This window comes from Cydia pomonella, chromosome 3 (assembly GCF_033807575.1).
Source record: "Cydia pomonella isolate Wapato2018A chromosome 3, ilCydPomo1, whole genome shotgun sequence".
NCBI lineage: Eukaryota > Metazoa > Arthropoda > Insecta > Lepidoptera > Tortricidae > Cydia > Cydia pomonella.
In genome coordinates this window covers 519,151-531,062 of record NC_084705.1, presented here as the reverse complement: position 1 = coordinate 531,062, position 11,912 = coordinate 519,151, and the positions used below count along the sequence as shown (strand labels likewise).

At 37.9% G+C, this 11,912-nt stretch overlaps 1 protein-coding gene across 2 annotated transcripts; it reads right to left on the bottom strand.

Moving 5' to 3' along the window:
* Positions 1-1,694: 1,694 nt before the first annotated feature.
* Positions 1,695-11,830, bottom strand: LOC133515710 (MOB kinase activator-like 1). Of its 2 annotated transcripts, none has more exons than XM_061848261.1 (5): positions 11,664-11,830; positions 11,006-11,172; positions 8,941-9,168; positions 7,531-7,628; positions 1,695-5,882 (listed from the first exon to the last, which is right to left on the bottom strand). In XM_061848261.1, exons 1-5 carry the CDS (start codon positions 11,675-11,677, stop codon positions 5,736-5,738), a joined length of 654 nt encoding a protein of 217 aa, XP_061704245.1. In that variant the 5' UTR covers positions 11,678-11,830; the 3' UTR covers positions 1,695-5,735. The 2 variants fall into 2 exon arrangements, with proteins under 2 accessions (XP_061704245.1, XP_061704246.1); XM_061848262.1 differs by lacking the exon at positions 11,664-11,830 and adding an exon at positions 11,415-11,545.
* Positions 11,831-11,912: the final 82 nt, after the last annotated feature.

Here is an 11,912-nt window from a genome sequence, read left to right as displayed (position 1 = left end):
GGCATTTCTAGTAGCACTTCCACACTCTTGTCGCTAATGTATGTGTATACAGTTAGCATCGTCGACTATGTATTGCTGGGAAAGTGGCTCTAGGATTCCTAGATTTAGTATTAATACTAATAAGTAATAATGTTACTTACCGATTATTTTGACGTTTTATCACAACGATGTTTTATGACAAATAAGTATGTATAAAATTCGTATATTAATAAATAGATATGATAAAATAAGTAGTTTTATTATTCCTAATTTATTATTAATAAGCGGTGGTGGCCGAGTAGATATGTCGTCCGACTTTCAATCCGGAGGTCGTGGGTTCAAATCCTGGCTCGTACCAATGAGTTTTTCGGAACTTATGTACGAAATGTCATTTGATATTTACCACTAGCTTTTCGGTGAAGGAAAACATCGTGAGGAAACCTGCACACATCTGCGAAGAAATTCAAAGGTGTATGTGAATCCCCAATCCGCATTGGGCTAGCGTGGGGACTATAGCCCGAGCCCTCTTGCACATGAGAGGAGGCCTGTGCCCAGCAGTAGGACGTATATAGGCTGAATTATTTTTTATTATTATTCCTAGACCCCAGGGTGCTATAGATATAACTGTATTTTTTTATATTTATAACTTTGCAATGTTCGTCCGTACAGTACTCTTAGGGAGACGACCATAGCGATAACGAGTGGCTCTGAAGCCCCGCGAGCATACTTTGCTTAAAACTAACTTAAAACTTACTAGGGAGTTATAGCTTTCTTTTTTAATTATGTCAGTTATTCATACAAACCAAGTAGCATAAATGAGTGTTAATATTAAAATACTGATGTTTATAATTTAATATTTTTGTTTATGTTTAAAATTAAATAATTTGATTAATTTAACAGCCGTTTAAAATATTTTTACATTATATTAATCGTGGCTGAATGCCGGATAGGTCTGTGCCCTCGATGCTAATCTGTCAAGAAATTACAAAATGCCGGACGAATGTTTGATATGTATGTAAGAATTATTTCGTTTAAAATTTATTTTTTTCTTCGCAAGTGTGATGAAAAACATTGTGTGTAACTCCGGGGGTAAGAATATTGCAAACTCGGGTCTTTAATAATCACCCTCGTATCCAAAAATTCACTTACCCCTTCGTTGCACAATGCACTATTGCTTCAGAGTGAAACAAAATTTTCCACCACACCAACGCGAGGAAAATACTAACTATGAAATACCAAAAAATCAAATCCAAACAAACGTAATAAAAAAAATATTCAATATCATAATTTAAAAGTCAATTCTAAGCTGACATAAGGAAGCAACTCGAAATTTGGATCCGATTACATTGCCCCACATGTGCAACTTCCTCATTCGTTTTTGAACAATCGAGGCTTTACCAAAAATTATTGAGCGGGTCATGAAAATCGTAGAGAAAAAATCAATTGCGATCTGTAGTGGAGAACATCCGGACATACGAAAGTATTTTTGCCCAAGCTGAAACGGCGGCCTTCACTAACGCTCGGTAAATAATCTATGGAATTGGGCTCAATCTCAACTTACCGTTTATTTTGTGGATTTGACTTTACGTCGGACTTTAATAAAATTTGGTAGGTTCGAAGAGCGCCTCATTCTGGTCGGAATTACGAGACCATAAACAGTTGCCTAGGATGTAAGTAAACTAATCATATGTAGGTATGTTCAGAACAAAGGCAGATTATGGGTTTTATTCACTTTTTATTATATAATTGTTCGCGTCATACATTAACTAAATTAAATAAACATATCGGGCGCTGAGTGGCGCGTCGATGTAAATGCGTCAATAATATCTACACACTTAGCTCCTACGATATGAGATTAGAGATAGCGCCGTCCAAAAGGATACTTCATTTTAAATTCTATCAAATTATACAAAAAATTTCAGCACAAAAGGTATGGGAAGTGCAGATTTTTCGCAACAAACACAAAATATTAATAAATAATCTCATTAGATAGCATCGATCTAATTCATTGCAATATACCACTGATCTAAAAATATTTTTTTGTATGTAGCTCTTATTTGTAAAACGATCAAGTCCCACCCAGAGGGAACGCCACACTGAGCGGAACGCGGGCGCGAAGTGACTACCATGAAATCGTCCCTTTTAATTTATACTCTGGCACTTGTCAGTAGAAAATGGCGGCAAATTTAATTGTGTTGTATTTATTTCAAGCGACATGGCAAATTTAAAAAATGTAGGCGCGAAAATTGACAAGTTGGGTGTTTTCAAATTACTGGTTCCAAATTAGGAACATACATACAGATGTATGTTCCTGATTTGGAACCAGTAATTTAGGCCATTAAGGTCGTCTTAAGGTATTGATTGACTGCAGACTGCAGGCAGAAGGCGCAGCGATGGGATCAGTGTTTTTGTTAGTACATAAAAGCATACAAACTTATGCTATTTATTTAGCAACCATGATATCTTCATGTTTAAGTTGAATTTGGTTGAATATATATGGAGCAGCTCCGCTCCTAAGCATACCAAAGGATACTCAATCCATTAGAAAACTAAGCCACCGTAGAACCATTTCAAATTGACAATTAGAGAGAGATTCCTTACGATTTTATTCATACCGTCACTTTGACATGGTTCTACGGGGGCCGAGCCTATTTGGTGGACTGTACCTGTATTGATAGATATAAAGAGTAACGGTAGAAAATTAAATACATCAAGTGACCAACAAACCTTGACGGTACAAATCACACCTACGTTAAATGTAGTCTTTAATAAACACTCAATCCACACAATGATATAATGAAAATAATCGAATACATTTGTAAATATAAATTAATCTTAGATTAGCGTTAGAATTGATTTAAGATGAAAAACTATGTTACGACATCACAATAAATAAATAAGTAACTTAACATAATAATAATATGAACAACATATACGGAGCAACCCATCTTACAGTATAATATATACTAATCTATGCGTACTGATAGTAAAATTATTAGACTCATATGATTAGGTCTCATTGCTAAATCTCATTTAGGATATCGAAAATGTTTCGCTGCAACATAACTAGCAAGGCATTCGTTTCAATAGTTTCAAAGTTTTTAAGCCATTTGGCACTACATACATTTTGTGTGGTTTTCCATATTCGCGTTACATACGACAGCAAATAATTCAATGCAGCTACTAAACCAGATTGAGAAAAAATTAATTGTTATAGTTCAAAGAAACTACCTTGAACTAAAACATGAATTGACCTTGACCAATTTTGTTGATTGTCTGCATAAACTAATGAGGCTGAATTGTCATTTTAGGGCCTAGGATGTAAAATCAAGGTTTACGGCGCTTTACTTTTTTAATGGAACCATCAATCAGCTTACACGCCATTTATTTTAATTAATAATAATTAAAGGAAAAGCTCTTTAAAAGGACAATTTATCTATAACTACGATATAAGAAATACAGAAATGTCAGTACCGCTACTGCCGAGGAGGCAACAGCTATTTACAAATCCAATGGCTTGAAACACTAAATATTACAATTTAGTACACCACACTTGCGACAGGAATTAATATAATATTCCGTATTTTAGGCCATTGCTTTCTCAGTCGAGTTCGGGTTTTCGATTCGATAAATTTACGCACAAATATAAATATATCAATCCCCTACATTCATTATCACAAACTTACCAAACGGAGTGTCTTAAAAATAGTAATATCTTTACATATTCCGTAAAACCACCCAACTATAGTCCAAAGTTCCCAATTATGGTCCACAAATAAACTCAATTTTTCTCGTTCAGGTGTGTATTTTACTATATTTTTGTAGTTCTAAGGCAAAGTATGTTTATAAATGGAAGATAAAACTAGGAGTAAACCAAAATGAACATTGGTATAGATAACATCCAATTGAATAGAAAACTAAGCCATTTTGGTATAAATGATTTCCTTTTGAACTTGTGGACCATAGTTGCAGTATTGGACTATAGTTGGGTGGTTTTACGGTTATCAAAACATTTTGAAATTATCATAGGTACTAGCTAAGATTAGCTTAATTCAAATTGCCCTCATAAACGTTTTATGCTACTATTTTTGAGACACGTTTTCTATATGTATATAGTATGTTAGTATGTAACTTGACCTTTCAGCACTAAACGCCAACACACATCAGTAACAGGGGGTAATTTGTCTGTCTTCTATATACTAAAACAAGAGAATTATACGAATAAAACGTTTATCGAAATAAGCGTAATAATATCTCGCTCAAAGAAACTTTGGAAAATATCTGACACATGTTAATTTGTGGAGCCAATAAGGCTTGTCGTATATTGCGCGCGTGCTTATGCAAAATATTTCTCCGTTCTCTGTGCGGAAAGCGTCGACTTGCGATCCGCTAAAATAAACGAAGTTGCCGCTTTCCGGCTCCGTCAAACATAAAAATACACACCTCGGCCAGTAAATAAGAAAGCCTCAGATCATATGTTTTAGACCTCGGCTTCGCTTCGGCCGACAATTCTATGTGATCTGAGGTATTACTTTCTTTACTGTCCTAGGTATGTAATATTCTATTGTAGTAGGTTCAGTGAGCTGCAGAGGTAATTGACCCTTGCCAGAAAAATTCAAAGGGGGTCAGTGACCTCTGCAGCTGGGCTAAATGTACAGTACTCAAAAAAGTAGCTTTTAGTGCTGAAGGGCCAAGCTGGGGTCAACTACGCGAGGCACACTCGAAACCTTAGCCTAATACGTGAGAGTTACAAGGAAACGCTACAAAATATACTTTACAAATTTTGGGCAGTGAGGGTCGACGCACTTTGCAAGCTAAAGGTCATATTCTTATACTTTTCTTTATTTACTTACGCTTAAGGGTTAAAGCGAATTGTATTAATTTTATACCTTACAATTTAGCTTTTTTGTATTGTCGATCCATCAAAATCTATTTTACAAACTTCTTTTTTTTTTCAAAACTACATGGCTTATTTTTTGGTGTCAAATTTATTTATTTGTATCTATAAATAGAAAATGTTACCCTTTAGGTTAATTCAAATGTGAAACCATACAGACCTCAGTATCAAAATTACATACTAGCCGTTTTTTAATATTTTTGACAGTTAGAAATTCCACGAATTGGTCATCATACGTTCTTTAAACATTATGGTCTGCCTCTGCCTACGAAGTGTTTTAGGAATTTTCTATTGCTAAATTATGTTTTAGAATTTACTTCTAAATGTTACTGAAAGCACTTACAAAGTCACTTTTTCCTAATGTGCATATTTAGGTTACTTTACTTTTAAACTGCACCTTATTGCATTATTGATAAAGTCTACTTTCACTCAACAATCAACTTTTCAATCAACATTTATAAAAAGACAAAATCACTTTTAATACGACGCAATTTAGCGAAAAGGATCCATCTTCAGCCATTACAATTATTTTTTTGACAGAAAGTTCAATTGTATTGACAAGTTTGTGGGTGGGTGGACTGTTTGAAAAACTGGACTTAATAATTAACTAATTTCTTAAGACGATTTTACCAGTTTTTAAAATCAAAAGTTCTTTTAATGACATCAAAAATAAACGATTTGAACATAAACAAAAAAAAAACTTCTTTTTTGTGTAAAAGAACAGTACCATATCAATAATCATAAAGACATTCATTTGCTATCAAAAATGTTTGATTCCTATGTGACATGAAAAGTAGACCTTATGAATGAAGCCACAAAGTGCAAGTCAGCCCGCGAGGGTGATGGGTGCCACCGGACCTCATCGCGCGTCCTTGGCGGTGAGCTTCTCGATGAGCTCCTGCAGCGGCGCCAGCTCGCGCCGCTCGATGAGGCTGAACTCCTGCACGAAGAAGATGAAGTGCTTGAACGACGTGTTCAGGTGCGCCTCCTCGCCCAGCGTCACCACCTGGACAAATACGATTTGGTCAAATAATTTATTCAAGAGGCGATTGTCGCTCTTAGCGCTGTGATCGAATAGGCACCCACACAGAGCGAGCATAAGCACGAGGCGCACAAAACGGTCAGTGTAGACGTGCCTCGGCCGAGGCAGAGCGCACGTTTTCCTCGGGCGAGCGCGACCTTGGCCGAGCCGCTCGACGTATAAGGAGACCTCACGTGTATTTCTTCATAGTGAACGAAACTAAGAAAAAATATCTACCATATACTTTTTCATGGTTTCTTTAAACATACATCTTCACTTCGCACTTATAAGGGGGCGTCCATTAATCGCGTCATATTGTATAGGGGGGGGCGGGGGTCAGCAAAAAATCACCAATGATCACCACAGGGGACGGGGAGGTATGGACACCAATCACGTGTATTTTTTTTTTCATCTGTGCTATACTGTATTATGTCAATAAAATAAAAATAATAGTTTTCCGCCCTTATTATCCTTCACGTGTACTTAGGTTCATTTGTTAGAAAACTGTTCTTTAGTTATCGAAAAAAATACACGTCATATTGGATGGGGGGGGGGGGTCCTGAAAATATCACCAAAGATCACCATGGGGGGGGGGGGGGGTCTAAAACAAGCCAAAAACGTATGACGCGATTAATGGACGCCCCCTAAATAGCGAGGATAAACAAGATCTACTTTATACAATACTATTAATCTTAAAATTAAGTCGAATGAAAAATTAAATTAAAAATACACGTGAGGTTATGTGGGGGAGGGGGGGGGTTAGCCAATAACCCCACCAAATATCACCAAGTAAAAAAGTAGCCGAAAAAACCGTGATTTGTGCACTTATTTCCATTTGTCCCTGCCCCTCGTGACCGCCTCTGTTAATGAGGCGGGGATACATCCGAATTATTTATATGAAGCGCCTATATCTGTGCCCGGCGGGGCGAATGGGATACACCGACGAAACCTATTGTTCCATCTTCAAATCCCCAGCTGTCATTAAATTGCATGTTATTGTATGTATGAGTTCAACTCTGGCGCCGATGCCTATACGTGTGGTTAACAAGACATCTCATTTTTCTCGCGATACAATAATAGACCGTACCGTGTAAATATTCCTCCAATAATGATAGTACAACTGTAACATAGCCCCACTTCCAATACGGACAGTTTACCCAATTTCTCACTAGATGGCGGTGGCATCGAGATAGAACGCGCAAGCATTAGTCTATCACAGTTTCATGGCATGTATTAAACATTAGTATGCAAACCGCTCACTAGATGGCGGTGGCATCGAGATAGAACGCGCAGGCGTTAGTCTTTCGTAGATTAGTTAAGTTCTAAGTTTGATTTTTGTTTATTGGATAGATTCGATAGGTGACACGGGTGTTTGTTTATACGAAGTATCAGCTGCTCTGTGTACTTTCTGTCTAGAGATACTCGGAGACTGATTACGTAGTAATAAAATTGAACCCGGTGGTTACGTTCGTGCTGAGGGTGGGGCTCCTGCATACTGTTACCTTTTTTGTGCACTGTTACAAATTGTATAAAGCCGCCAAGTTTAAAATAAATCATTAGCCGTCGAAACTACTGTCTTTTGCTGATTGGAACGCCCCATCGATCCCGCCACTTACACAACTGTTATTGTTACCTGAGGGAAGTGCTGGTGGTAAATGTGGGCGTACACGCGGAACAACCTCTTTAAGATCGTCTTCGCGATGCTCTGGAAGTTCTTCGGGAATGGGACCCCTGTAAAAAAGAGTAGAATCTAAGGTAAGCATCATTATCATTATCAATACGAAGAAATAACATTCACTCACAATTGGTACCAGTGGAACTTCTTGGACCAATCAAATAATACAATACAATACAATACAATACAATACAATACAAATCCTCTTAACATTTACAGAGAGACATCATAGTACATGAAGACAGAGGTGACAACAGACGGTCTTATCGCTAAAGAGCGATCTCTACCGGAAAACCTTTAGGTAGCGGAGAAGTGATAATATTAATTTAACTATTAAGAGGTGCAAAAAACTAGATTGGAAACTACATAACTCTAAAGAGAAAAGTTATAAATACTAAATCTACAACAATATAACAATACTTATATATACAAACTTTTGGACCCGGGTACGTCCTTAAACTACGTCCAAAAGAGAGGTATGGGCATTGCGAATGTCATCTCACTTTGTGTGGTAGGGCACAGCCAGTGGATGTCATTCCAGATCTAGAGCAGAGCCCAACTGGGGAAGTACCTCCACCTTACAGAAAACAGCAGCCAAATAACACTAGACCCTACTCATAGTGTTGTGTTCCTGCCGGTGAGTAAGGTTGCAAGAGCTCAATGCGGGGGGGCGGGTTTAGGGTCGGCAACGCGCATGTAACTCCTCTGGAGTTGCCGGCGTACATAGGCTACGGACACTGCTTACCATCAGGCGGGCCGTATGCTTGATTGCCACCGACGTAGTATAAAAAAAAGAAAACAAAACTACTTACATATACAGCATACATATATACGTTTCCAATACTATAAATTGTAGCCAAGTTTGATTGCCAGTAATGCGACCAGAGACACTAAGGAAGGGACAGATAATAGTCTTTAAGGTGGGATTTGAAAATAGCTAGGGATTGAGCGCGTCTTAATTCGATAGGGAGAGAGCTCCACAGGCGAACAGCCCGAAATGTGAACGAACAATTATAAAATTTTTAGGAGAAAGGAGGGACAGAAAGAAACAAATTTTGTGAGGATCTACTAGAATAATAATCTTTCTTTCTTCTTTGTTTCTTGACTGCTAATCTATCTACATACTTGACACTCATACACAACACAAGCCCTAGTAATATAGTGATTGATTACTTACCTATCTTAGAAGGGAACAGTGTCTCATCATCCAGCTGATCTTGTACCCAGGGCATCAAATACATAGTATATATATTTGTGTGCAGAGCATTTGCTTTTGTCAGTAAGTCCGCCTGCCCAGTGGTACTCCTACTTGGGGCCAGCGGACATGACGGCGCAGGCCTCCTAGTAGTAGTAGATAGATAAACTTACCTATCTTGGAAGGGAAGAGTGTCTCGTCGTCCAGCTGATCTTGTGCCCAGGTCATCAAATAGTCAATATATTTGGGTGCAGAGCATTTGATGGGTTTCTTCACAGCCAGTCCATCCGCCCAGTGGTACTCGTACTTGGGGCCGGCGGACATGACGGCGCAGGCCTCCTCGGTGCAGAACTCGGTGATGGTGCCGTACAGCATGTTGATTTGGTTGAAGAAGTCCACGGCTGGGAAAAGTTATGCCATATTAATGTTTTCCTTTGAGACATTGGCTAAGAAGGAATTATTATGCTGTGACCTTGCGGGGTATATTTGCCCTGCCCAATTATTATGCCATATGCCATTTCGCAAAAATAAGTATAATAAAGTAGCCTATGTTCATCCGCCGTCTCCAGCAACAATGGCGTCGCCAAGGCGCATTAAAATTATAACTAAATGTATACGTCTCCCCCCTTCCTCGATTCCTTTGTATTTCTCATTTTGTTTACTATCTTTGGCCAGATTGATATAATCATTAAGTTTATATTGTATCTATTATATTATTTGCCATAGGTCTCAGTAAAATGGTCCCTAACTGCATGTCCCCCACAGCGAGTGCAGTCGGGATCAATAAATACAGACTCAATTAAGTGAAGTGGGAGTGGTACTGTTATCAAACAATGACTCACTGCTTTATTGGTTCTTAATAATATTTATCAGCACCTGATATTCTAGTTTTCTCATTAAAAATAATTAATTGGTCATAGACCAAGTGAGAAAGGTTGCACTTATTTTACTTTTGAAACAGTATTGGTAAAGGCTTGATTGAAAGGTATTTTGTTACAATACAAAATAATGTACTGTCAATATCATTCTAAATTCAGATAAAACTCAGTTAACCATGGACAATAGAGAGATTCAAACTAGTACTGTTTTTTTTTTCACTCCCACCCTCTAGAAATGATATATTGCATTAAAACACTCTAGACTTAAAAAAAAATTAAATTGATGTTTAGGGATACTACCGACATTTAAAAATTTGTGAAATCATAAGCTTTTTTTTTGTACTCTCCATCTCTAAAATGAACTATTGCATAAGAAAACTCTAGATTTTTTATATATTTCTAAATTGATATTTAGGGGTTTTAATCAAAAATTCTCAAATGAATAACTAAATATTATTTTAGTAGGTAGGATGAAATTATGGGGTGAGAGTTAAAACTTGGATTATTTATTTATTATATGGTTAAAAAATTGTCAGTTAAAAGAACACTCAGCCACAACTATTAGTACAACAGTGGGTGGTCAAATACCCCAATTGATTTAATTAATTGTACTATAATTATGCCACAATAGAATAAGAATTATTCATTGATATTCATAATGATTGTTATAGTTGAACACAAGCATGTGGCATGAGCAGCTTCCTGTTGGCTCCATTGTAGTTACAGTATGGCAACATGACTCACAGGAACTGATATAATTATACATGGAATTAGGTTGATATGGAGAGGAAAATGTAACATAATTAACCCTCTGAATACTAATTGTGTGCCGTCTCATTGTGAACCTTGTCACAATGCGAAAAGGTTGATATGGGCTGTAGCCACACGCATCCATTGACATCTTTGGCAGTCAAAAGGGTAATAATATGTTAATGCTAAGACCATTTGGATTTAGATCAAAATTACAGAAATTTTGCTGTCTTATTGGATAATGTAACGGGAAAAACATTCAAACTTTGAAGAAACTTTTAACAAAATTAGTATGGTTATGTTAAATAAACATGTACTAAAAGTGCCCGAGGCACGTCTACACTGGCCGGTTGGTGCGCAAGGAAATTGCCTCGCGCGTATGCTCGCTCTGTGTACAATGTTCGAAATGTCAGTCCAGGAAATAGATTACTTGTTCCATGTCAAGCTCAGTCAACCATACATTGAGTACTTTATTAGAAATGTAAAGCTTTTGCAAGGGCTTCATGATCTTTCAAGTGCAGAGATTTATGTCAATGAATTAAATTTCAAGTTTGAGTGACTTAATCAACTAAAGTCCCACTGCTAGCTACAAGGAGGGTTATAAACTTACTGTTGACAGCAATCCACTCATTGGGGTCCTCTCCCTCGGGCAGCAGCACCGCGAGGCGCAGGTTGCCGGAGCCGAGCGTGGCCGCCGCGTGCCGCATCAGATCGTACTGGTGGGTGCCTTCCGGAATGTTCTTCTTTGGCTTGAAGGTCTTGTTGGACCTGCTCCCACTGGAACATAGCACATCTTCTCTTAACACACAATTGTATAAAGTATAAGTAACGCAGGAGAGATTCTGCATGAGATTATCGTTTCCATTAACATTTATGGGATTTAATGTAATGGGAAAAAGAGGGATTAAAAAATAGTAACTGGATAAACAGTACTACATTCTTCATCAAAGATCAATTTATATGTGGCAACAGCTGAAACGGGTTCTCGGCTATGGGGTACTGAAGGATAGGAATTTTACCGAGAGTCCGAGACGAGGGCGGAGTGAGTCAAAATGTGTTGACAAAGGGCTGGCCCGTGCGCTCTCGGTCGCGGCGCTCGCAGGCACTGCAGGCCAAGGGGCCCGCTAGGGCGGCCAGCGCCGCGCCCGGCACCAATCTGTTTAATTACTGCCCAAACTCCGCACGAACGTAAACAAGACGTCAGCGGACGGAAGATCGTCCGGTTATAAATAGACCTTTCCGGCAACCACACGCACTCTGATACTTACAACAAAAAGCTCATCTTGAAAGTGGACTGAGCCTGCGCTTTATTCTAAAATATTTTCCGCTTTTGTAGCACCAAATCATTAAAAATAGGTTATAACAATAAAAACCTTTTAATTTTTAGATGCACTTCACTTGTCAAAAGTTTATTGCAATTCTTAATTTTTTTCATTCTCAGGTGTCGGGCTAAAGATATTTTTATTCTGCCAAACATTAATACAATCAGCATAACGCAACGAGATAATTAATTTTAC

Bases quoted from the DNA above. Each gene is read 5' to 3' on its own strand.
- LOC133515710 (XM_061848261.1), bottom strand. The intron at 7,629-8,940 runs GTAAGTTTATCT...TCTTTTTTACAG, and splicing joins ACTCTTCCCTTCCAAGATAG to GGGTCCCATTCCCGAAGAAC. The intron at 5,883-7,530 runs GTAACAATAACA...GTATTTGTCCAG, and splicing joins ACCACCAGCACTTCCCTCAG to GTGGTGACGCTGGGCGAGGA.